The sequence below is a fragment of the Chiloscyllium punctatum genome, chromosome 49 (assembly GCF_047496795.1).
Source record: "Chiloscyllium punctatum isolate Juve2018m chromosome 49, sChiPun1.3, whole genome shotgun sequence".
Taxonomy (NCBI): domain Eukaryota; kingdom Metazoa; phylum Chordata; class Chondrichthyes; order Orectolobiformes; family Hemiscylliidae; genus Chiloscyllium; species Chiloscyllium punctatum.
This window is the reverse complement of record NC_092787.1, coordinates 47,693,284-47,721,169: the sequence shown is the minus strand read 5'-3', so window position 1 is coordinate 47,721,169 and position 27,886 is coordinate 47,693,284. Positions and strand designations below refer to the sequence as shown.

At 43.9% G+C, this 27,886-nt stretch overlaps 1 protein-coding gene across 1 annotated transcript in view; it reads right to left on the bottom strand.

Annotated features, from left to right (window-relative positions):
- The window catches only part of LOC140469686 (uncharacterized), a 93,966-nt gene extending 67,203 nt beyond the window's left edge, over window positions 1–26,763 (bottom strand). The window contains exon 1 of the mRNA XM_072566434.1: window positions 26,147–26,763. Coding sequence (XP_072422535.1) covers window positions 26,147–26,352 — 206 coding nt within the window. The 5' untranslated portion in view covers window positions 26,353–26,763. The remainder of the gene's footprint in view (window positions 1–26,146) is intronic.
- Window positions 26,764–27,886: the final 1,123 nt, after the last annotated feature.

The window sequence follows — 27,886 nt, the reverse complement described above, 5'->3', positions numbered from 1 at the left end:
CATATGTACACACATTATTTACTGTAAGTTTGGGTTTCTCAGTTTTGAGCTTGTACCCAGTGAGTTTTCTAGGTGTCTGAAATTAATTATTAACTTGTGTTTCTATAGCCATAGTGATTTTTTCAAAGCAGCTTTTGAGGTCTGGCTTCAGAGTGAATGGGTTTTTTTTGTCACCGCTAATGAGCTTTTATTTATTTTAGATTAGTTTGCAAACCAACAAGTTCAATAATGAGGGCTGGAGGTTTGATAGAAACCTCAGGAGCGTGTTTTTCAAGTTTATAGAAAACACTCAGAGACAGACAGATCTTTCGTTTCACTTTTTTTTGAGTAGTGCTGTGAAATAGGATGGCTGTGTAGGGCAGTGTTCTTGGGAAGGGCTACATATCAAGTGAATATATTACATAAGAGTGAAGAGTTACTGTTTGTCCTGGACCAGAAGTGTTGAGATAAAACCCTGAAGTGTTTACTTGAAGCTGAGTACACTGAAGTTCAAGTGCACACTAACTTTGGGAAGAAGTGACGTCAACTTGCTATGGTATTAATACAAAGATTCTGGTGTACATATTGAATGAGTGGTGTTTTGGGTACTGGACAAAATAATTGTTTTGGAATTAATGGGATTATTCTTTAACTTTTTAAAAGTCCTTGAATTTGTTTTAGAAGTAGTTAGTTTGGTTTATTCTAATTTATCTTCATTTATTTGTTAATAAACTTTTTTTATTACAGCAAAATCTACAATACTGTGTGTTTATGTTTCAGCAAGAAATCATTTGGTTTTAACAAAGTGAAAGTCAAAATATGATCTGTCAATCCTGGTGCTTATCTGGGAATTGACTTGTCTGGTAATAACATATGGTAATGAGTGTGGCACTGATTAGCATTACTGCCGCACAGCACCAGGGACCCTGAGGAGATTGTGCAAACTCCACACATTCTCCCCGTGTCTGCATGGGTTTCCTCCAGATGCTCCCACAGTCCAAAGATGCGCAGGTTAAGTGATTTGACCATGCTAAATTGCCCATAGTGTTCAGGAATGTGCAGGCTAGGTGGACTAGTTATAGAAAATACAGGGATAGAGTAGGGGAGTGGGTCTGGGTGAGATGCTCTTGGGAGAGTCAGTGTAGACCAGATGGGCCAAAAGGCCTGCTTCCACATTAGTCGGGATGATTACATCATAAATCCACATAACAACATCACAGTGGATGGAGATTGGTCAGGGCTCTCCTCATTATTAACCTTATTAACCTGACAACCGGAAGCGGCAGAGACAGGCCACTATAAATGCCGGAGAAAACAGCACAGAAGCACTTCACAGGAGGCTCCCAAGCACTGAGGATGTCACCTAGACAGGGGACGAAACGTTTGCAAGACAAATTCCCAGCTCGGCGAACAGAACCACAACATTAACCTTTTTTTGACACTTTCAGACCCTGGCAACAATTGTGGGCGGCACAGTGGCACAGTGGTTAGCACTGCTGCCTCACAGCGCCAGAGACCCGGGTTCAATTCCCGCCTCAGGCGACTGACTGTGTGGAGTTTGCACGTTCTCCCCATGTCTGCGTGGGTTTCCTCCGGGTGCTCCGGTTTCCTCCCACACTCCAAAGATGTGCAGGTCAGGTGAATTGGCCATGGTAAATTGCCCGTAGTGTTACGTAAGAGGTAGATGTAGATGTAGATGTAGATGTAGATGTAGGGGTATGGGTGGGTTACGCTTTGGCGGGGCGGTGTGGACTTGTTGGGCTGAAGGGCCTGTTTCCACACTGTAAGTAATCTAATCTAAAAAAAATTTTTAAAAAGTAGCAGGCTTCTCTTAATTTCACACATGTTGTCTGCTCTGAGCAATCAATAAGCCTGAAGCTTCCCCATAATGTAAAGTCACTGATTGCAGACTGGGCCCTGTTAAAACAATGCCCTGTTCAGCTGGCATGTCCAACAATGAAATCAGTGTTTTGAGTTGAAAAAGGTGTAGATTCCTCTTCCAAATACTGTAGCCCTTCCGTAAAGACTCCATCAGCTTAGAAGAAGCTGTGCTGCACATAAATGAACAGGGAGATAGAAATAATCAGAGCGCTTTTGGTGGAAGAGGATAAATGTCGATGGCACTTTGAGATCAATAATTTCTAAGGTATCATAATACCTCAGTCACATGGAGAAGCTCAGTCGAGTTATAAAAACCAAAAGAACTGTGGATGCTGGAAATCAGAAACAAAAACAGGAATTGAAATTTCGTCAGTTCTGAGGAGGGACCCAAAACTCAGATTTCTCTCCACAGATGCTGACAGATCTGCTGAGCTTTCCCAGCAATTTCTGCTTTCGACGCCAACTGAGTTATGGCTGACACTAATCAATGCCTCAACTGTAAGGTAGATAACCAATGGTTTATCCCTATGATAAGCAAGTCCAAAACCTGGACGGCCATAGGCTTAAGGTGAGAGGGAAGAAATGCAAAAGGGTCAATTTTTTCAAACAGAGGGCAGTGAGTGTCTGGAACAGGCTGCCAGAGGTCGTGGCGGAAGCAAGTACAATTTTGCCATTCAAGAAACATTTAGACAGGGACATGGATGGGATAGGTATTGAGGGATATGAACCAAATGAGGGCAAATGAGATGAGTTTAATTGTGAAAACTAGGCAGCATAGGCAAGTTGATTCCTGATGAAGGACTGTTACCCGAAATGTCGATTTTCCATTCCTGATGAAGTCCTTTTGGCTGAAACATTGATTTTCCTGCTCCTCGGATGCTGCCTGAACCTGCTGAGCTTTTCCAGCACCACTCTAATCTAGACTCTCATCTCCAGCATCTGCAATACCCACTTTTGCCAATTTGGGCCAAAAGGCCTGTTTCCATGCTGTAGACCTCTATGAATTCAGTACAAGAGACAAGAAAACAAAACAATAGAGCTATGACAAGCAGACAAACATACCCTGACAGGCACACAGATGTTAAGGCTTAGTTTTTGCAAGCAAACAGACGCGGACAATCTCAGACAGTGGTGTTGGTGCTCTGCCAATTATTAAGTGCTATTTTATCAACTTTACAAGCAGAGCTCCAAAATCACCTTAGCAACTTTACAGGGACACTGAGGTCCATCTTGAAGGCTGAAAGTTGACTGGAACTGGAAGTTAAACAACAACGTTACAAACATCAAAAAGGACCATAAATCCCTTGAAAACTACCATCTCGTTAAATTCACAATGCACTAAGATCAAGTTTACTTTGCTTTTCAAAATTCAAATGCAATTAAAATTCAATTAGAATACGTTAAACTTTGAAGAGATTACATATACGTTAATAAGATTCACTCTGTTAGACAGGAGATTGTGCAAAGGGAAGAGCTTGCTTTTGTGCATCATCACTTCATGTCTTGTGGATCTCCCAATGCATCTTATCACCAGTGGTTACTTTTAAAACACAGTTGCCATTGTTAGATCGGCAAATTGTTTGACAGTCGCTGTGACACTACTGACTGATCACTTCATGTCCAAACATTCTCCATCCTCGGGTATTGCTGAACTAAAAGAAATACTTCACCATGCCAACAACTATCATCCAACAGGTTATGAAAGACTTTCTGTCTTCAACTGAAAACCTCGCTCTGTGACAAGCATAGAATCTAAATGAATGAGCCAACCAGACAAGATAAAATTGGTCTGGGATGTTTTCCTCTCACAAACTGAGAATCATTGTAGTTCACCTTTTACTAGATAACTCAATTTATCTGATCAGCTTTCCTTCTTTTTAAATTTCTTCCTGTACCTGATTTAACTCTAATTCATCCCTCTCTTTCTCCAGGATCCCAGACCCTGACTGTCCACAGCATCTTCACCAGAACGCACACTTTAGCCAACCTGCACCGCACATTATATTCAAACTTTAATTTGTAGAATGAAAAGGTTAGCAGCCTACACAGTAAAATTGCCAAATCCAACAAAGACCTGGTCCATTATCGCACTGCTACCATGTTGGCTGAATTACAACAGTGACGACGTCTAAAGGCTTTAATACCTGTAAAGTGTTTTCCAATGCTGCATGGGTGTGAAAGGCTTCTCTAAATCCAAGCTCTTCTGCACCATGAAACGTTTATAGTTGCGTGTGATTCTACATCAGCTGGTAACCTCAGATTTCCAGGGGCAGCACAAAACAGACGACAGTGGCAGCCAGGGCTCATAAGGGCCATTCTCATCTCAGAGTCAGAAGGTTCCAGGTTCAAGGCGGACTCCAGAGATTCAGGAAGAAATACACTGCTAGGCCTATCAACCTGCAGACAAACGGCTAATCTAAGGCTGTGCTTACTCTCTCAAGTGGATTTAAAAGATCTTATTGTACTATTTGAGACCATCACGGCCAAGGTGCTGGAAAGTGGGATTCGTGTAGATAAGTTGGCACAGACTCAATAGGCCGAAGAGCCTCTTCTGTGCAGTACAACCTAGTGACTCTATGCCTTTCTTTGAAAAGATGGTGGGAGCAGTTCTTAAAGGAACTTTTAAAAGGTATTTGCATTCATGGATGTCACGAATTTCAAGGATTAATGGGGAAGAGTTGGGTTGTGGGAATAAACAGCTCACAGATTTAACGAGCTAAATGGTCTCCTTTTGTGCTGTAAGAGTTGGTGGAGGTTAGTGCAGTAGAGACCCATCCTCTTCCTGGACAGAGACAGGAGACAATAACATGTGACCTTGCCAGTCTGGCCCAAGGATGCCACCTCAAATCAGTGATCTCTCCATCTTTTGGAAAAGTTCCTACAATTGTCCTCTCTGGTCCACCAGGGTAACAGCCACCTCACACTCATTCTATCTCCGCTACTGCACTCACCAAGACTCAGTCTGCCACTCTCACTATTGTCTGCTACACTCCCCTCACTCGCTGTCACTTCGCCCAACCTCCCACGCCATGAACGGTCTCTACATTGCCTACTCACTCACCTCAACCGCATTACCTCACCTGCACCAGCACTAAGAGCCATGCCACCCATTTTCAGGTCACTCAATCCTTCCCTTTATCACATTACAGGAGGATATTGCCCGCAGTAGGACTGAAACAGCCAGGATAAGCCAGGATAATGTCTTGCCAACCAAGTAAGAAGCACTGTAGTAAAGCTCTCACATTAAACTCACTGGAAGTAGAGTTTTCACCTGACAACTTCTACCTTGGTCATGATGCTCTCTGTCTCTCTCGTTTGTGTTTTGTAGGTACCACTGGCAGATCAACAGTGTGACATCACTACACATCTCCCCACCAACATCTAAAGAGCAGAGTGCGGATATTTTAGAGGAAGCAAGGGCAAGACTGCCTCCTGTATCCTCACCAGCTCAGACACTGATGCCTCAGCGGATACTTTAGCTAGAGTTGGGAGGACCTGCTGGTGGGCAAATCACTGCCGCGTCTCTGCAGTTGGTCAAGGAGAAATGTCCCAGGCCTACTGGCACCCAGGGGACTACCAGAGACCAGGCACCTGCTCAGCATCAAGCAAAGGAGTACTCCTATTGCCAACACATTGGGACTTCATCAATGCCCACCTGCAGACACAGGAGTGGCATGCAGGTATGAGGGAAGCTATGATCATCACAGGACACCAGCTGCAGGATCACAGCAATGCTGTGGGGACTGAGCTGCCCCCACAATGGAAGATTGGCACTGTCAAGGTGAGCCAGGTCCACCTACACGTGTCAGAAGGGCCTGCACTCCTTCACCCTAGCCATTGATGCTCAGCATCAACGGCAAGGCAACAGCACTACTGGGGATCTTGACATCACTCCAGGTGCCACTTGATCGTCAGGAGACATGGCAGCGCCAGTAGGCATCCAAGCAACAACACACAACACCACACCCCCAAAGGACTTTTCTCAGGCCACTCCAAATGGTTCAGGCCATCTCTCTCTACCCTGTGAGAGAGAGTCCAGGACTGGAAGATTGTGCCTTGGTCTGGCCCCATGTTTGGGCCCTCTAGACAATAACCTGTCCACCCAAGGATGCTCAACCTGAACCTCTCAGCCAATCGGTTACTCTGTAGGGCAAGACCCCTCCAGCCCAGCTGCAGAAGCTGTAATTGCCCACTGATTAGTGGGAGGGAAAGGAAGAAGAAAATCTTTTGAGGGCACATTGGTGGCATGGGTGATATTTTGTTGTTCATAACTCCTCCTATTTGTTAACGGATGTGAACTGTGCAATATAATCAGTTTGGTCAAGTCTCTGTATAACCAAACCTGCAGCCATCAGACAAGGAAGCCACCAATTTTTATCTCTGGGTGAAGGTATGAGGTGAACTGTTGCTGCCCCCTGTGGAGGTAATGGGTATTTTGCAGATGCCTGGGAGTCCAGCACTGGGCCCATGTCTCTGAGTGCTAATACTTCACAAGCGTTAATGTGGTTCAAATTTGATCCTGTATTAAATGTTTGCAATGATCAGGTGCGCTGCACACAGTAGGTCAACACACAAGAGTCAGCAGTGGCTCCATGCCCCCCCAGCTCTGTTTCCTCTCCAGTGTATGGCTCTGTGGGAAATCGTGTTGTCCATTGAAGGCCCTTACATTGCTCCAACTTGAAGCCCTCTCCCTCACAGTTTGAAACATTAACCCCACCCACTCCAGGTGTGGTCTCAGCCATCTTCATCTCTGTCATGCTCTAGAGAGATTTACAGGAGCAGAAGGCACCAGCCATCACTCCTCAGGCAGTTCCCCAAGCACTAAACATCAGCTGAACTGCCCACGGTATCCAGGGATGTGCAGGCCAGGTGGGTCAGGGTAAGGGCTAAGGGAGAAGGAGGGGTCCGGTGGGGAAGATCTTCAGGGTGTTGGTGTAAACCCAATGGGCCGAATGGCCTGCTTCCACATTGTAGGGATTCTATGATTCTGTGAATTCTGTTCCTACAACTTAGAGTGGGGCTACTGGGCTGACAGGGACCCACTCCCCAGACTGCAGACGTACAGATCCCCTAACTGAGCACCTTGACTTGGCTGCCTAACCATGGCCAAGCCCCTGGACCGATCTCAGAGGCTGCCCTTCACTAATGCCCCTGACTGATTGGATGGATTTCAATGAGGGCTACTTCCCTGAGAGTTGCATTTGCAGAATTGTAATTGCAGAGACATTCTATTTTGTTCAAAAAGCACACAATCTGCAGGCAGTCAATCCATGTAACATTTTATAAATTCCTACTCTGGAAACCTTACCAGTCTGACTCAAGGTTGGGATACAGACAGACTCTAATCTCATACCTTTAATTATTGCCTGAGCTGAGATGTCATTTTTATATATATGTATATAAAACCTTAAGTTATCTCAAAAGTGTGACTTGAAAGAACTTCTGGGATACACATGTTAATGAACCAAAACATGCAACCCATCCTAAAAGATGAAAGAATGAACACAATCTAGGTTTGTTCAACATATCGTACCAGTTGCATGCATGACACTGTGATATTTTGCCCTAAATTCTGTGTATTATGGTCCTGCTCCACAACCACCTGATGAAGAAGCAGCGCTCCAAAAGCTAGTGCTTCCAAACAAACCTGCTCGACTATAATCTGGTATTGTATGATTTTTGCCTTTGTCCACCCCCAGTCCAATGCCGGCTCTTCCACATTACCCCTTAGACCTTGAGACATGACTGTTTGCTTGTAGCACATATGCCACATAAGCTGCTGACACAAGGCCCAGGTGTGAGACGGACATACCTCACATGAAGATGTCTGCCCACTTGGCTGAAAAATGCTGAAACAAACTGCATTCCTTTGTTTGTGCCCCTAAGACGCAACTCAAGGCAGAAGGATTGTCCACCTTTAAGCTCTGCCTGAGGGATCAATGCATAAACAGGGTGGCATGGCCAAGCAACACAGGGCAAGGCAGTGATGCTGTGAACATGCAGGTTAGTGTTGAGTAAGACAGCAGTCCTGAAAGGCAGCCTGGTCTATTCTGGGAGCTTGCCTCTGCGAGCAAAGAGGTCTCACAACGCTATTTGGATAACAGTTGCCCACACACTCCAAAGTGCAGCATTGAAGTGCAGCAGCATTGTGCCAGTGGTTTGGATGTACACCACAATGATGGTGTGAGTGTCTGGGTACATGATGAAAATGCCAAAGTGGTATGCATGTGGCCGGTGCCCTGGAGCAGTGGTGCCAAGTGTCTAACATGGCAGTCCTGAGGAGGAAGCAGTGAACTGGAGTCACCAGGTACCCGCTCTGACTGTTCCATTGGAAATTCTCAAAATCTAGTTTTGGTCCATCCCAAGGTACAACAGGAAGTTGCACATTAAATGAGGCAAGTGAATCTCATCTCGATGTCAAGAACTCTGTTGGAAAACATCTCACTGACCTTTCATGTCATTGTCCCAGATTTTCAACTGTAGCCCACATCATTCATGGCACTGTAAGATTCTGTTCCATGATCGGTTTGTCTTCACTTCCTCATTCATTTCCTCCTGTATTCCAGATAGTGCCTGCTATGCTGTACTGTTGGCTTTTCCTTTTTTTTGTCCTTTAGTCATTCATGGGATAAGAGCATCACGGGCTAGGCCAGCATTTATTGCCCATCTCTAATTGTCCAGAGGGCAGTTAAGAGTCAACCACATTGATATGGGTCTGGAGTCACATATAGGCCAGACCAAGTAAGGATGGCAGCTTCCTTCCCTCAAGGGCATTAGAGAAGGAGATGAGTATTTCCCAACAGTCGACAGTGGATTCATGGTCATCGTTAGATTCTTAATTCCACCATCTGTTGTGGGATGATTCGAACACAAGTCTCCAGAACATTCTCTGGATTAATAGTCCAGTGATAATACAACTAGGTCATCGCCTCCCTTAAGTTTCTGTTTTTTTTTAAGTAGAATGTTCTGAATCCCCTGTTTATTTTTTTTTACTACTACCAAACAGCGGTAGTCCTTATTTTTCTTCTGTTTTTTTTTGGTTATATATTTTCCCCAGCACCCATGTTGAACATTCTATTCTATGACTGTGCATACAATTGGAAAATCCTGAATCTACTCTAGAGATGCAAATTTGATACACTTGGTGCCTAACTAAATGGGTTTTCTTTAGTCTTGGCTCTGCAATTCCAAATAATTCAAAAGGATCTCTCTGGTAATTTAGAACCTTGCTCATTGCCTTGAAATGAAAATTTTCCACCTACCATCTTGCTCTCATTTTTTATTTCCTAACCCCAGTCCCATGTATTTCAGCTTTTCAGGTGAATTTGCCATTTCCTTGGATGAGACCAGTTAGATTCAATCATGGTCAGGAAATATTGAATTAATTTTCTTGCAACGCACCAGTTTGAAACAATGCTTTCAATTTTAACAAGTCTAAGCTAAAGGCGCTTGTGTTCAGACAAGCACTTTATTTTTGCTATTAAACGCTTAAATAAACCTGTTGGACTATAATCTGATGTTTGTGATTTCTGACTTTGTCCACCTTAGTCCAACACCAGCAACTCCATATCTTAAATAAAGCTGTTATAGAGTCTTAGAATTGTGCAGCACAGAAACAGACTCTTAGGTCCAACTCATTCATGCTGACCAGATATCCTAAATTTATTAGATTAGATTACTTACAGTGTGGAAACAGGCCCTTCGGCCCAACAAGTCCACACCGCCCCGCCGAAGCGCAACCCACCCATACCCCTACATCTACCCCTTACCTAACACTACGGGCAATTTAGCATGGCCAATTCACCTAACCTGCACATCTTTGGACTGTGGGAGGAAACCGGAGCACCCGGAGGAAACCCACGCAGACACGGGGAGAATGTGCAAACTCCACACAGTCAGTCGCCTGAGGCAGGAATTGAACCCAGGTCTCTGGCGCTGTGAGGCAGCAGTGCTAACCACTGTGCCACCGTGCCTGCCCTTAACTTAAAGGCCCTTCGGCCCAACAAGTCCACACCGGCCCTCTGAAGAGCAACCCACCCAGACCCATTCCCCTACATTTACCTCTTCACCTAACACTACAGGCAATTTAGCATGGCCAATTCACCTGACCTGCACATTTTTGGACTGTAGGAGGAAACTGGAGCACCCGGAGGAAACCCACGCAGACACGGGGAGAACGTGCAAACTCCACACAGACAGTCGCCTGAGGCGGGAATTGAACCCGGGTCTCTGGCGCTGTGAGGCAGCAGTGCTTGCAACTAGGCCCATTTGCCAGAATGTAGCCCACATCCCTCTAAACCCATTCACGTACCTCTATTCACATACCCATCCAGATGCCTTTTAAATGTAACTGTACCAACCTCTACCACTTCCTCTGGCAGTTCATTCCATCCATATAGTACATCAACAGTGAACACTTTTACCTTCAGCGATACCAACATTACCTACCAAGGACGAAGATCAGGGAGAAGAGAGTGGTGCATTTGGTTTGAATTTATTATGGATAACATGACTGTACCACAACAGCACAAGAAGGAATCAGTCCAGAACCAAATGTTGGGAGGTATTTAAAGAAATCAGGAGCAAAAGGGAACTTCACACAAAAAAAAACATGCACTGACTTTTTAAAATGAGCAGCAGGTTATTTTTGCCAAATTAGAATTACAAAGGTGATCACTTTCCTTTCATCTCAAAGGGTTTAAAAGTTTCTTTTGTTTTGCTACCTCATGTAATTAGCTCATCTAAATGCAACGTCCTGCAGACTCTGAAATTGGTTGCAACTATTCGATCTCAAGACTGTTTATGTAAAGGTCCTTTTTGTGCAGTGACAGACACAGGCATGGTTACACATCAATACACAATGCTGACATTCACTGCAGCATGTTTGAGTCTGTCACTGCACAATGGTGGAAAGTCAGACTCAAACATGGTTTTGTTTCACTCGGTGAAAAGACTGGTACATTGGAAAATGACTCCGGTCTACTCCAAATTTGCTAAAATCGATTTGTTCACTCAAGTTTTAAAACAGTCAGGTCTGTTGGCAAATCCGTCAGTTACTACTTGATTCTGAATAATATTCATGCTTTCAAGAACTGGGGCTGTTTGGGAGAACGTTTCTTTGACACAGAGTGGTGGGTGCACAGAATGCACTGCCAGTGGTGGTAGTAGAGTCAGATACATTAGGAACATTTAAGCAACTCTTGGACAGACACATGGATGATAGTACAATGAAGGACTTATAGGTTAGTCTGATCTTAGAGTAGGATAAAAGGCCAGCACAACATCGAGGGCCAAAGGGCCCGTACTGTGCTGTACTGTTCTATGTTTATGTTCTATGCTCTATATAGTGCAAGCTGCTGTGAGCTTGCATCCGTGACATGAAAGGATGGCAGACTCAATAACAACTTTGAAAAGAAACTGAAAACAAAAAATGCTGGAAATCACACTGTGGAGACAGAGCTAGCTAACCTTTCGAGTGTAAATGACTCTTCATCGGAGCTGAAAAAAGAAATTTGACAAATACTTGAAAGAGAAACAATGTCCTTTTGCTACAGAGCCTTGGGACACTCCAACCACATGACATCAATGTGGACTTCACTACTTTCCTCATTTCCCCTCCCCCCACCTTTCCCAGTTCCATCCTTCCAACACGGCATCGCCCTCATGATCTGTCCATCTTCCTTCCCACTTGTCCACTCCTCCCTCCTCTCTGACCTATCACCATTGCCTCCATCTTGGCTCACAAGCCTCATTCCTGATGAAGGGCTCTTGCCCAAAACATTGATTCTCCTGCTCCCCGGATGCTGCCTGACCTGCTGTGGTTTTCCAGCACCTTATAGGTTTATAAAATCATGAGGGGCATGGATAGGATAAATAGACAAAGTCTTTTCCCTGGGGTGCGGGAGTCCAGAACTAGAGGGCACAGGTTTAGGGTGAGGGGAAAGATATAAAAGAGACTTAAGGGGCAACATTTTCATGCAGAGGGTGGTGTGTATATGGAGTGAACTACCAGAGGAAGTGGTGGAAATGGTACAATTGCAACATTTAAAAGGCATCTGGATGGGTATACGGGTAGGAAGGGTTTGGAGGGATATTGGCCGGGTGCTGGCAGGTGGGACTAGATTGGGTTGGGATATCTGGTCAGCATGGACAAGTTGGATCGAAGAGTCTGTTTCCAGGCTGTACATCTCTATGACTCTATGACTATGGAACTGCCTGACTCCCATGTTTCATGATGAAGAAAAGAAAAAGTCAGAACTTTGCAAGTGGCACTTGGAACTGAATGGCCCCTATCATCTTCTGAAAGGTATTAACCCCATAACACAAGATGTGCAATTAATACAAAAATCACGCCTTATTCAGACAGAGACTGAAGTGGGGAAAGGCAGCAACCATAGTTTATTTGGCTGGTTAAAAGCTCAGCTAAGATACATTTGAAGATGATGCCTCCAGACGCTTTGGGAGGATTAGTTCAGCCAATCTGAGAGCCTGACTTAGAAACATATCACAAAACATTAGGCAGCCAAAGTACATAACCTCTCCAATATAGTGCACATAAGAACCAATCTCTTCAAACTTCAAGAAAGTTCACAACCAGCTGTGACTCTTGTTTTACATGATCCTTCCTTCATCTCCAAAGCGTCAGAGACATCCAAGAAACTGCAGGCCTTTCACATAAGACCAGAACTGGTAAAGAGGCTTAATTAACTGTCACCTATAAAGTTATCTTGTTACTATCAATATTTAATCTTTGTCTGCGAGTGTGCAGAAGAGCATTTGATTTATTTATTGTTGCATGTTTTTTTTTTGAAAAGACAGTGAATAGTTCTGCATAGTGTCACCATTCTCTGGCACTATCCTAAAACATAGAAAATAAACCAAAACATAGAACATAAAAGGCAGAAAAATGAAGAAATAAATGGTAGAAATGAAGAAATAAAGAAATAAAGTATTTTTGTGAGACGAGGTATTTAAGTGCAAAACTAAATAACCTGCTTTATTTTTAAACTCACAAAAGCTTGCTACTGAGCTTTTAATTGGGATATGCACTCCATACAAAATAAACTGATTATGGACAGTAAGAGAAGACAATTTCTGCCTAAGACAGTGATAATATTTTTAGTGATGTTGATTGAGGAAGAGACAATGACCAAGATGCAAAGGAAATTCTACTGCTCTTCTTTGCAATTGTACCATAGAACCTCTACAGTGTGGAAGTAGGCTACTTGGCCCACTGAGTCCATACCAAGCCTCAGAAGAGCATCCCACCCAGACTCACTCCCCTAACCTATAAACCTGCATTCCCCTTGCCTAATCCATCTGGCCCACAGAACCCTGGACACCACAGACAATTTAGCATGGCCACTCCAACTAATCGGCATATCTTTAAACTATGGGAGGAATCCGGAGGCCCCATGGAAAACCAACACAGACATGGGGACAATGTACAAACTCCACATAGACAGTAAGCAGAGGCTGGAATCCTCCAGGTCCCTGGTGCTAAGAGGCAGCAGTGCTAACCACGGAGACACCGTGCTGCCCTTATCTTAGGTACATTTAGACCAGAGAGTACAGATGGGGCCTTGGCTTAGCATCTCATGTGAAATCGGACATCTCTTACTCTGCAATGCTGCAACAATACTGCATTGAAAGAGAAGTCTTGATTTTAAGCTCTGTGTGGGACTTGAAACCGTGAACACTGAGCAGAGGTTGACATTTGTAACATTTTGGCAGGACAGAGCTTTAACCTGAATGCTGCTTTGAGAGGTACGGCCATGGTACACTTGAAATCAACAGTAGATAACTGAAGAGTGAAATGTTCCTATCCCAGTACCTTTGTCTTTATAATCACACAAACAACAAATCAAAAAACATTGCCTGTAAGAAAATCTTGCCTCCCCAAATTTAAATTGTGGATTTGTTCACAAGTTGCACCAAAATAAAAGGAGTTAAATGTGGAGGGGGTCTGTATATCTAAAGAGCATAATAAAAGCAAAAACATTTCAACATGCTTGTCAATTGCACTGTGCCAAGTACACCTATTGTGATATAAATGATAGACCTGCATGGGTTTAGACTTTGACTAAAATAAGTCACATGAGGCAATCGACTGTAGCACTGGTCAAAAGGATATTCCTTTGAAAGGGCAGAGGACACTAAAGAATTGACTTATAATCCAAACAAACAGCCAGGTTTTGAGAGAAGGCTCCACAGACCACAAAAATCTGCTGGCAGTACTCCTCAGTCAACAGTTAGCAAAACCATTTCAGTCAACCTTGATTAGAATTTTCCCAATGGCTGGTTTCTAACAAAGGTGCAGCAGAGGTTAATAGCAGGGCATAATAATATAAATTACAGCGAATTTAATTAAGAGAATCATAAGCAAAATAAAAAAGCTCAACATTTTCCAAAGACTGGCATGTTATTTGTTTCCTCATTAAGCAATTGGAAACTTCTCAAAGAGTTAGTCAAGCTAACCAGGTGAACTCGATGTACCCAGTTACTAACAATAAATCAGTTTAGCCTTCAGCGTTGATTCCCTCCACATGGTATCAAGAAAAGGCTGAGGGTTTTGGATACTGGATGAACTGTGGGCCCTGACAACATCACAGCAATAGTAATGAATCCTTGTTCTCCAGAACTAGCTGTCCCACCAGTCAAGTTATTCCAGTGCAGCTACAACACGAGCACGTACCCAGTAATGCAGAAAATTGCCCAGGCATTCCCATGTGCAAAAACCTGCACAAATCCAACTAAGATAATTACTAACCAAAAGAGAGAATACTGGAAAATCTCAGCAGGTCTGGCAGCATCTGTAAGGCGATAAAAGTGCTGACATTTCAAGTCTAACTGACCCTTTGTCAAAGCTGGAATCCAGATTCCAGCATCCGCAGTAATTTGCTTTTATGCGATAATTACTACCTCATCAGTCTACTCTCAAGCACTGGTAAAGTTGTCATCAACAGTGCTATCAACCAGCATGTACACAGCAGATAACCTAATAACTAACACTCTGAGTATCTCCCTATCCACTCAGACAGTACAATCTTAATCCAAAAATGGACGAAGGAACTGAATTCCAGAGCGGAGATAGAAGTGACTTCACTTGACATGAGGCAACAGTTGACGGAGTGTGACATCAAGAATCCTAACAAAAATCAAAAACAATGGGAATTAAGTGAAATTCTTCATTTGTCAGATTCATAATTGGCACAAAGGAAGATGGCAGTTGGAAGTGAATTGCCTCAGTTTCAAGACTTTGTGCAGAGGTTATCCAGAGTACAGTCCAGAGTCCAACCAACTTCAACAATTACTTTCCCTCCATTATAGATATTTTTCACTAACCTGGTCAGATACATTATGACATACATCTGGAGCAATTGGGACTTCAATCTTCCAGCTCAGAGGTAGATACCACTGCATCACTGTAGCCCATAAAACAATACCAGCGCCCCAAAGGCTGCATACTCAGCCCCTTACTATACTCATTACGCTCACAACTGTGCGCCCAAATTCTGCTCTAACTCCATTTACAAGTTTGCTGATATCACCACTGAAGTGGGTCCAATCTTAAACAACAAGACAGAGTACAGGAAAGAGATAGCGAACCAAGTGGCGTAGCTTAAAGACACCAATCTCCCCTGAAAGTCAACAAAGTGAAGGAGACGGTTAAAGGGTCAGTTAGACTCGAAACGTCAGCTCTTTTCTCTCCTCACAGATGCTGCCAGACATGCTGAGATTTTCCAGCATCTTCTCTTTTGGAAGGAGATGGTTATTAACTTCAGGAAGCAGAGTAAACAACATGCCCCTGTCTGTGTCGATGGTGCTGAGGTGGAGGCGGTCCAGAGCTCCAAGGTCTTATCACTAACTATCTGTCCTGGTCCACCTACATCGACGCTATGATCTAGCGAGCACAACAATGTCTCTAATTCCTCAGGAGGCCAAGGAAATTTGGCAGGTTCAGAGTTACTCTCACCAATTTTTACAAATGCACCATGAAAAGTATCCTATTTGGATGTGTCATAGCTTGGGATGGCAACTGCTCTGTCCAAGGCAGAAAGAAACCACAGAGAGTTGTGAATGCTGCCCAGTCCCTCACACAAACCAACCTTTCATCCTTTGACTTCATCTACACTTCCTGCTACCTTGCAAGAGCAGCCAACATAATCAAAGACCCCTCCCACCCCAGTTATACTCTCTTCCACCTCTTCTGTCAGGCAGCAGATATAAAAGTTTGACAATGTACCAACAGATTCAAGAACAGTTTCTTTCCTGCTGTTATCAGACATATGAATGGACCCCACATATATTAAAGTTGATCTTTCTCTACACCTTCTCTGTAGCTGTAATACTACATTCTGCATTCTGTTCTATACCCTGATGTATTTATGTAAGCTCTGATTTGCCTGTGTGGCATGCAAAACAATGTTTTTCACTATATTTCAATATAGTGGGTGGCACGGTGGTTAGCACTGATGCCTCACAACGTCAGAGATCCGGGTTCAAATCCTGCCGCGGGCAACTGTCTGTGGGGAGTTTGCACATTCTCCCTGTGTCTGCATGGGTTTCTTCCGGGTTCTCCGGTTTCCTCCCACAGTCCAATGATGTGCAGGTTAGGTGAATTGGCCATGCTAAATTGCCCGTAGCGTTACGTGAAGGGGTAAATGTAGGGGAATGGGTCTGGGTGGGTTGCTCTTTGGAGGGTCGATGTGGACTTGTTGGGCCGAAGGGCCTGTTTCCACACTGTAAGTAATCTAATCTATATGTGACAAAAAAAAATGAAAGCAAAAGTCAAATGAAGCTACTTTTATGCCTGGTCAACCTATAGTTAATCTGTTTACATGTTACGACACATATCCAGGGCAGGTGAAACTTGAACCCAGACCTTCTGGCCCAGAATTAGATTAGATTGGATTACGTACAGTGTGGAAACAGGCCCTTCGGCCCAACAAGTCCACGCAGACACGGGGAGAATGTGCAAACTCCACACAGACAGTTGCCCGAGGCGGGAATTGAACCTGGATCTCTGGCGCTGTGAGGCAACAGTGCTAACCACTGTGCCGAGTTAGGGACACTATCTCTGTGTAACAAGATTCTACATTTTCTCTCTATCATAAAGTTAGAAGTGGTGGGTTGATCTGATAATTCCACAATCCTCAGCATCATTCATGACTCCTCAGATAGGTAAACAGCTCACAACGTTGACTCTCCTGCTGCATGGATGCTGCCTGACCTGCTGTGCTTTTTCCTGCACCACTCTATCGATTCAAACTCTTCAGCACCTGCAGTCTTCACTATCGCCTGATTAAGTGGCAAGTAATGTTCACACCACAGAGGTGTTAAGCAATAACCACCTCCAAACAGAGGCAACTTGACCATTTCCCTTTGACATTCAATGGCATTACCATTGCTAACTCCCCCATTAACAACATTTGGGGGTTACAATTGCCCAGAAACTGAAATGGAGGAGCAAATGAAATACCACAAGACTGGGTCAGAGCATTCAGAAGCAAGCAACTCACTTCCCGTCTCTCCAAAACCTGTGCACCGCCTCCAAGGTAAAAATCAAGAGTGTCATGGAATACTCCCCAATTGCTTGGATGAGTACAACACCAACAGCACTCAAAAACTCAACATCATCCAACGCAAAGCAGCTTATTTGACTGTATCCAATGCATGACTTTAAATAGTCTTAACCTCCACCACTGATGCTCAGCGACAGCAGTATATATCCAATAGTATATATAGACAGACATGTACCCAAATCAAAACTAAACTACAAAAACTTACTGTTTCTTCAGCATCACCAGCCAAACATGTGGAAATGTATCAATGAGACAGACAAGGGCAGCAGCAGGAGAGTCACCTTTTCGGGTCAGAACTCAGATCTAAAAAAAAGAGTTGACTCTCCTGTTCCTCTGATGCTGCTTGACCTGTTGTGCTTTTTCCAGCTCCTGACCTTCCAGCATCTGCAGTCCTCACTATCTCTAACTAGCAGATACATGGGGACATCATTCCGAGGTACCTCTCGACTTGGAAATACGTTGCCTCTCCTTTACATTCCTCCCTCACTAATGACACTGTGGGTCTACCTACACCTCAGAGACTGCAATAGCTCACCCACCACTGCCTCAAGGACAGTTAGGGAATGGACAACAAATTCTGACCCAGTCAGTGATGCCCACAGCTTGCGAAATCATTTTTGTTTTAGAAAAATGGGAGGTTAGATTTTCACAAACTCTCCCTGTCAGATTCCTCCCTCACCTTTGTTAAAATTGCTGAATGCTCTGACTAATGAAGTTTTACTATCTAGTCTGGTCAATGATCCACTAACAATGTTTTAACAGTATATGGATGTGTGAGTGAATTTAAAAAAACACTATCATACAACAAACTCAGAGTACAGGTAGTAACAAAACAGGTACAAGTCAGACATAGGAACCAGGAGTTGGCAATGAAATATATTTACCAAATATCTGCAGCACAGAAGGGGGCAATTCAGCCAAAATTATTGCACTGACTTTCTGCATCAGCAACCCAGCTAGTCTTTGAAAAAAACCGAGTTATGACATACCTGAAGCACAGGTAGCACTTGAACCTAAACCTTCTGGGACAAAGGTAGGACACTACAACAGTGCCACAAGACACAACTTGGGTGGAGAAGGAGCAATAAATCGCTTAGAACAGGGCATAATTTCAACAAACTACCTTCTAATCTGGAGTCAGATGCTCCAATGCTGTGCCACCAACCCAGTCAGCACTGAGCTAATCTAACCCAGCTTTTTCCCCAAAGACCTGCAAATTGGGAGGTCAAAAAGATTAGTTTCATGTCACTATTGCCTCTTTTACTAATCCCCCTGAACTAGCACCCTCGGGTCTGCGGCCTTCTCACTGATGGGAACAGTTTCTATCTATTCTATCCAAATCACACTTATTTTTATCCACTTCAATCTCCTCTCAACCTTCACTGCTGTCAAGAGAATAACACCAACTTCTCCATTCCATCCAGACAAGTGAAATCCTTCATCTCATAACATAAAGAGACCTTGATCAGACCAGCCGAGGAGTGGCAGAGTGAGTCCAATTTAGATAAATGTGAGGTGCTGTATTTTAGAAAGGCAAATCAGGGCAGGACTTATACACTTAATGGTAAGGTCCAAGGGAGTGTTGCTGAACAAAGAGACCTTGGGGTGCAGGTTCATAGCCCCTTGAAAGTGGAGTTTCAGGTAGTCAGGATAGTGAAGGCTGCGTTTGATATGCATTCCTTTATTGGTCAGTGCATTAAGTATAGGAGTTGGGACATCATTGTTGCAGCTGTACAGGACATTGGTTAGGCCATTTTTGGAATATTGTGTGCAATTCTGGTCTCCTTCCTATCAAAGGATGTTATAAAACTTAAGAGGGTGTAGAAGAGATTTACAAGAATTTGGCCAAGATTGGCGGACTTGAGTATAATGAGGGGCTGAATAGGCTGGAGCTCTTTTCCCTGGAGCATTGAAGGTTGAGGAGCGACCTTATAGAGGTTTATGAAATCATGAGGGACATGGATAGGGTGAATAGTCAAGGTCTTTTTCTGCCCCAAGGTAGAAGAGTCCGAAACTAGAGGGCATAGGTATAAGGGGAAAGATATAAAAGGGACCGAAGGAGGAGCTTTTTCACGCAGAGGGTGGTACGTGTATGGAATGAGCTGCCAGAGGAAGTGGTGAAGGCTGGTACAATTACAGCATTTAAAAGGCATCTGGATGGTAATTGAATAGGAGGGGGTTGAGAGAGATATGGCCCAAATGTTGGCAAATGGGACTAGACTAATTTGGGATATCTGGTTGGTATGGACAATTTGCACCAAAGGGTCTGCTTCAATGCTGTATAACTCAATGACTGCATCATCGACTGGACATGATATTGCAGAAGCAGTATTTTATGGAAGTTCACAAGAATCATAACGTCATAAGAAGGATTCAGCATTTCAATGGTGACACAGAACTTCCAAGAACTGCATTACAGCATCTAGATTCCGAGCAACCTCACATCGGGACTTGGCGACTGAAATACTGAGCCCATCAGATGTCACACCAGCCTGCCAGTCTCCTTTCATGGTTACCAGGGTTTAAACTCTAAACTCATGGTTACATTTAGGATGAGGTGCGGGGAGCTGATGGTCATGAGAAGGTTTAGAAAGAGTCTGTGAATTGTCAGAATAATGATTAGATTAGATTCCCTACAGTGTGGAAACAGGCCCTTTGGCCCCTCAAGTCCACACTGACCCTCCAAAGAGTAACCCACCCAGACCCATTTCCCTCTGACTAATGGGCAATTTAGCATGGTCAATTCACCTAACCTGTGGGACTGTGGGAGGAAACCGGAGCACCCGGAGGAAACCCATACAGACACGGGGAGAATGTGCAAACTCCACACAGGCAGTGCCCCAGGCTGGAATCAAACCTGGGTCCCTGGTGCTCTGAGGCAGCAGTGCTAACCACTGTGCCACTGTGCTGTAATGTTCATATCTTGCTTTCTTGACTTCAATATACAGTCCATAAGATAGAACGGTATTCAGACAATAGCAGATTTTAAGCTGAATCTGTCCACAACACTGCAAAACATATTCAGAACACATTCTGAAGTGTTGCTGATTTTACGTGATATAAGTCATGTAGTGCAAAATAAGGGGGAGCAGATTTAGGACTGAGTTGAGGAGGAACTTCTTCACCCAAAGGGTTGGGAACCTGGGGAATTCCCTGCCCAGTGAAGCAGTTCAGGCCACTTTGTTCAATTTTTTTTTAAGGTGAAGGTAAATAGATTTTTGAACAGTAAAGGAATTAAGAGTTATGGTGAGCGAGTGGGCAAGTGGAGCTGAGTCCTTGAAAAGATCAGCCATGATCTAACTGAATGACAGACCAGGCTCAATAGGCCTAGATCTTATGTGCGTTGATGCTGAAGCCCAATATTTTAAATGATGTTCATTGACATTTCATACATAAGGACGTGCATATTTATTTCCCAAAGATGGCACAATTTTCAGAAGTATTAAGGTTACTTCAGTAAGGATTGCTAAATGGAATTGAATATCGTCAAAGCATTTAGTAAAGCACAGACAATTACATCGCATGTATGAATCCGAAGTTCACTAGGGGTAGAGTTTTCTCAACCCAAAGAAAGTGAAAATAATAGGGTGGTGGTGAATTTATACAGGCAACAGTCAACAAAATCAGATTCTCATTGTCAAGAAGATGTTTTAGTGATACTGAAAAAGGCATAACCTTTCTGAAGCTTTTAATCCTGAATATTCACACGAGTACTAACATAAAGGGAAATAATATTAATTTTGCTCTGTATGAGAAGATTATTTTGGTTGATTAAGAAGTAGATTCTGATTAGTTGAGGTGCTGCCATGAAGAATGCATCAAAAAGATGATGACTGACAGCTAACTGCCAAGTTTTGTTTACATTTAAACCAGGCAGGTTGACTCTGATTGGTCAAGGCATTACTCTAAGGTATGAATCAAAGAATCATTGTCACTGGTCTTGTTCAATTGTAAAGGATACAATGTGTACACATATACATTGTCTTTCAATCTGCAAAGAACCAAGCCATATGTATTAATCCATGTGGCTTCCAGTAAACGCAACTGCACCCAAAGGACAGTCTTAAGTTGGTTTTCTGTATAATTCCTAGCACTTTCTGGGTTATTTAGCAAATGTTGCAGAATCATGGAGTAATGTTGAATGCTGTGTTCAGATTTTTTTTTAAGCATGTACTGGTTGGGCTACTGTTGGTATCTTTCTTGCTGTGAAAAGCCAAAAGGACACACAATTTGATACAATCTGCCAATCTTTGGAAAGTATGGCTTACATATCTACCAGGACACTTGTACTAAAATTCATATTCCATATTGTTCATTTGAGAGATAGACAAAATGTCTTTGATGGCTTGCAGACAGCGTACTGCACGCAAGCATCACTTCTGATGATATTATCAGTATGAAACAGCAAGCTTCACCTATTACACAAGTCTTCGAGTACCTTAGTGTCGTATGAATTACATGGAGCAATTCCAAGGCCTGAAACGGATGGCCTTAAGCTCGTTCATGAGCTTGTACAATATTCAGCAAGAAATTAACTAATCACGGTACTCGATTATTTCACGGCATCCCTCCTTTGGCATCAAGCAAGCTCAGGCCCTATTTTTGAGTTTGTCAATAAGACCAATCTTCTAGTGTGGGTATTGTAGTAGGAAACCCAACCTGTATATTACCCAGTGAAGCTTAGCTTGCTGTAGAAAGCAGTTTGAGAACAGCCTGGTAAATTTGTCAACTAGCATTTCAAGGCAATGGAGCACATTTGACTGCTCTATTTGAAAGCTGACTTTGAGCATAGGATGAGCCTATTAAATCATACAAGATAATTCTTACATGCAGCTGTGTTTAGTTATCAGAAATAAGCAAGGCTCCACTTACCAACCAATTGGCATGCTCTTCTCATATCATAAAATTATATCTGTTTTTCATTGGTATTCTTGCAAAGGTTTCTTTTTTGTGTGTCTTTTCTTTCATGTTCCATACTATCAAACTACGAGATGAACTTTAGTTATAAAGTTGTCTGACTCAAAATGCAGATTGATAGCAGGTGTTAAGAAGCTTTCCCATTTCATTAAAACTAGAATTCTTTGGTAGCGTACCTAATTCTGGGCCAGGAGGCTTGGGTTGAAGTTCTACCAACTCCCGTGGCTATGCACGAATATCTCTGAACAGGTTAATTAGAAAATCTCTTAAAAGCTTAAGTCATTGGAATTAAGTCAGCCTTCCCAAATAACTACTCAAGCACATGAGTGCGTGTAGCTGGCCACCTTAATTTTGATGTAATATTGTTTGCAAACATTGTGCTATTGAGGTGCATTCTAAACACTCCAAGAACAATCAAAGGGTCAAAAAGGAGGAAGGCCATCTGTGTTCCTGCAACATCTGAAAAATGGCCTTGGAGGTCAATGGAGAGGAGAGTGGCTAAAATGGGGTGTGGTTGCAAGATCATAGGGTGGCAAAATGACAAATAGGGTACAAAATGGAAAGAAGCAATTTAGTGCATCGCAGTGGGAAGACTGAATGTGTTAATTTGAAGCATGAAATAGAACACATCATCTTGAGTTAAAAACAATAACACACATGACTTCTGATTTAGAAACAGCTGCCCCCATATTGGGAGGAGAGTTTTCTTTTTGGGGGGAGGGCTGGGGTGCATTTACAGCTAAGAAATTTGGCTAACTGAAAGACAAAGAAGGGCTGCCTGAAGAAGGGCTTATGCCCGAAACGTCGATTCTCCTGCTCCTTGGATGCTGTCTGACCTGCTGCGCTTTTCCAGCAACACATTTTCAAAGACAGCCCATTAATGACGAGTTCAGTGCATGGAGAATTGGGAGCAGAAACCAAAACAGAAATAGCTGGAAGAGCTCAGCAGGTCTGGTCACATCTGCGGAGAGAAATCAGACTTCAGGTCGGGTGACCCAGCCTCAGAACTTCAGCTGGTTTCAATCCCACATAACCACGATGTCTACACAATCCATGGCATCATGTGCCAATGAGATCCCACAAAAATCCCAGAGCCACAGGACATTGTGGTTTGATTTCCACCTTGCAATGTCTAGGATATAAGCAAAGCAACAGAGAAAGGGAGATATTTTTAATCCGTAACAGGGAGGTAAATCCTCACAAAGTCTGTCGGTTCTAGCATCCCAGCTAGAAGCTGCTGCCAGATACCAGGAGGGTTGGGAGCAAGATAGGGTTCAAGGATGGATAGGTTGTTGGTTGCCCAAGGCAAGGTTACAACAGTACTGCTGCAAGCTACCTGATGGATGAGATGACTGGAGAGTCCAGATCCAAGGGGTCACATTCCAAGGATATTGGGTAGATCATGTAGGACTGAGATGAGGAGAGAGAGGTGAGCCTGTGGAATTCTGTGCCACAGAAGCAACTGAGACGGAAACATTGAATGCTTTCAAGACATTAGATATAGTTCTTACAGCTAAAGGTATCAAAGGGCATAGGGAGAAAGCAGGACCAGGTACAGAGATGAATGCTCAGCCATGATCAAACTGAAAGGCAGAACACACTGGATGGGCTGAATGGCCATTGATTGCTCCTCTTTATGTTTCTACTTTTTGTTCACATGACAAACTACCATGTGATATCTGGTAACTGACATCAGACCATTTATTAAAATCGGGTCCCCTGCAGTTTGATCATTTTGCTGGTGGTTTACATTTTGTAACAGCAGCTGTTGTGAAAGAAGCTTGACAAAGCAAGTGTGGGCTGATGAAGAGAAACACAGAGCAGAGGAGAAAGTGAGGGCAGACAGGAGAGGAAACCAGCTGCAGACTGGTACTTGGACTTTAAATACAATACCCGTGAGCTTTAGTGAAATCCTGCAGGGTGGAGGTTTTAAACAGTGAATGAGAGAATGGAGTATGGATAGGACAGATATCCTGTACTGTACAGATAAATGGAGAGCTCAGTGCAGATAGCAGGGACAATGGGAGCATTTGTATAGGAAAAATGTGTGACATGCATGTCAGTCTCAGCACTGATGGCAGGAGAGGAGGCTTGGACAGTTTCATCGTATGGAAGGAGTGAATTATCCAGACTGCACAAGTGCCAGAGGACACATTGTGTGCTAGCACTACAGGTGGGGATCCCAGGTCTGGGAGGAGTTGGCAACCCATAGTTATGGAATGACAGGCATGGAATCCCAAGGTCTGGGAGAATGGATACAATCACAAATGGGGGTGGCTTGGACAACCCACAAGAGATGATCAGGAATTGATCAGTGAGCTGGGAGCATATCAGACAAGTAAAGCTCTGGATCCAAGCAGTTGAAAGGTGAATAAAAGAACACAGGAATGGGGTGAGACATGGAATTCTGAATACGGTGCTTTAGTTATGCAGGTTTAAGAATGACACAGACCAGCTCTAATGTTCTAAATCATATCCATCCAACAGGATGTCATTTCCCCTAATCCTTAACTTGTTTCTCCCTTAGCTCTTTTTTCTTCTCCCTCTCTCCCCTATACAGAAACAATCCTACACAGTCAACTACTAAAAGCACATTCGCCTGCTTCCCTCACATTTACAGTCAATTTTCATAATATATTACACAATCTACCAGAGATGGGCAAGAAGGTGATTTTTTTCAAATGGATAGAATTTCAGTCAGAGGGTTAAATACTGAATAAAAACTGAAGGAACAGTGGATGCTGTAAATCAAAAGGGCCACTCGATCCAAAATATTAACTCTGATTTCTCTCTACAGATACTGTCAGACTAGCTGAGCATTCCCAGCAATTTCTGTTTTTGTTCCAGTCAGAGGGTGGTGAATTTCTAACACTGTTACCTGGATGTCTCTGCCAATGGGTATATTCAAGGTAAGAGGTCAACACATGCCTAAATGACAATGATAAAGGATATGGGGTTAGTTGGGAAACTGTTAAGGTGGACCTTAATGGTGAGGTCCTGGCATGTGTGGCCAAATAAAGAGTCCTTGAAGTGCAGGTTCATAGTTCCTTGAAAGTAGAGTTGCAGCTTTTGGTATGCTTGCCTTTATTGGTCAGTGCATTGAGTATTGGAGTTGGGAGGTCATGTTGCAGCTATGTAGGACATTGTTGAGGCCACTTTTGGAACAGTGCATGCAATTCTGGTCTCCCTGCTATCAGAAGAATGTTGTAAAACTTGAAAGGGTTCAGAAAAGATGTACAAGTATGTTATAGGGAGAGGCTGAATAGACTGGGGCTATTTTCCCTGGAGCATCAGAGGCTGAGAGGTGACCTGATAAAGGTTTATAGGAGCACGGATAGGGTGAATAGGCAAGGTCTTTTCCCCAGGGTGGGGGAGTCCAACCCGAGAGGGCATAGGTATAAAGTGAGAGGGGAAAGATTTAAAAAGGACCCGAGGGGTAACTTTTTCACACAGAGGTGGCGCGTGTGTAGAATGGGCTGCTGGAGGCTGGTACAATTACGACATTTAAAAGGCATCTGGATGGGCATATGAATAAGAAGGGTTTAGTGGGATATGGGCCAAACGCAAGCACATGGGACTAGATTTACTTTGGATATCTGATCATCATGGACGAGCTGTTTCCATGCTGTACATCTCTATGAATGGCATACTTCAGCCCCTATTTCCAATGAGCTTGCCCAATTACCCCGCTCTGCAGAATTCAAGAACTGCAGCTGAAACGCCGTCATGAGTCTTATTGCCAGTCAGATTTCCAACAGTTGGAGACAGAGCTCTGAGCTACTCACCGTGCCTCCCCCGGTGTCAGGGACCTGCAGAGAGCCAGCAGCAGCTGCTGCCTGCTGGGGTCCTCCAGGAAGGAGCGGACCAGCTTCTCCTTGTCCTGGTGCAGCTCCAGCAGGAGTGTGTCCACCGTCTGCTGGAACCGGGCCGGCTCCCCGCTCAGCAACTGGGCGAAGTCAGCGTGAGAGTCCGCACTTGCACACCGCGACATCCCCGGGACAGAGAGAGAGAGAGAGAGAGAACAACAGAATCAGGAGTTTAACTTCTCCCTCACAGAGACTGAGGTGACCAGTCAGTCAGTGTCAATTTCAGGAGGTGTGGTTCACCCACAGGAATGAGAGCACTGTCTCACTCTGTGCTGCCCAGCACTCGGACCCCTCTGCCTCTCAAGCTTTGCCATATCCTTCACCTGTTGACTGGTCTCTGAAGGACCAGCCCTCTTTTGTCCTGAGACATTGGGAGGCTCCAATCAGGGTCAGGGAGCTGCCCATCTCCTGGCAGCCACGCCCCTGGAGAACACACACCAGGAGAAAAGGGCTTAAGTTGTTCGTTTCTGATGTAACTGATGGCTCTTCCACTGCCCGGGACCGTCCCTCCCCTAACCGAGTCGGTTCTGTCTTGTAGGCTCAGAGAAGCAAGCAGCCCCCTCCACAGTTTCAGCCAAAGGAAACAAACCACAAGTGTTACAGCAACACCTCTGGCTGGGAAAGACAACCGCACAGAGGTCTTGCTCTTAACAAGTCCAAAGCAGATCATTGTCAGGACCCAGTGACCCTTGTCCCACAAGGCACAACAGCTTTCAAGCACATCCCACATTTCAGGAATATTTATGTTCAGTACCTTTTGCTACAATTTGATAAGCCATTTCCTGTTTAGAGTCACAGAGAAGTACGCGGAGGCAAACCTTTCAGTCCAACTCATCCATGCCAACCAGATATTCTAAATTAAATTTGCCAGCATTTAGCCCATATGCCTCTAAACCCTTCCTATTCATATACCCGTTTTTAAAAAAATATAACTATACTAGCCCCCACCACTTCCTCTGGCCAATTCCATACATGTGCCACTCTCTCTGTGAAAATGTTACCTGTCAGGTCCTTTTTAAATCTTTCCCCTGTCACCTTAAACATAATGCCCTCTAGTTTTGAACTCCCCAACTCTGGGGAAGAAATCTTAACTATTTACCATATCCATGCCCCTCATGGTTTTATAAACATAGAACATGGAACATAGAACATAGAACAATACAGCACAGAACAGGCCCTTCGGCCCACGATGTTGTGCCGAACATTTGTCCTAGCTGAAGCACCCCATCCATGTACCTATCCAATTGCAGCTTAAAGGTCGCCAATGATTCTGACTCTGCCACTCCCACAGGCAGCGCATTCCATGCCCCCACCACTCTGGGTAAAGAACCTACCCCTGACATCCCCCTTATACCTTCCACGCTTCACCTTAAATTTATGTCCCCTTGTAACACTCTGTTGTACCCGGGGAAAAAGTTTCTGACTGTCTACTCTATCTATTCCGCTGATCATCTTATAAACCTCTATCAAGTCACCCCCTCATCCTTCGCCATTCCAATGAGAAAAGGCCTAGCACTCTCAACCTATCCTCGGACGACCTATTCTCCATTCCAGGCAACATTCTGGTAAATCTTCTCTGCACCCTCTCCAAAGCTTCCACATCTTTCCTAAAGTGAGGCGACCAGAACTGCACACAGTACTCCAAATGTGGCCTATCCA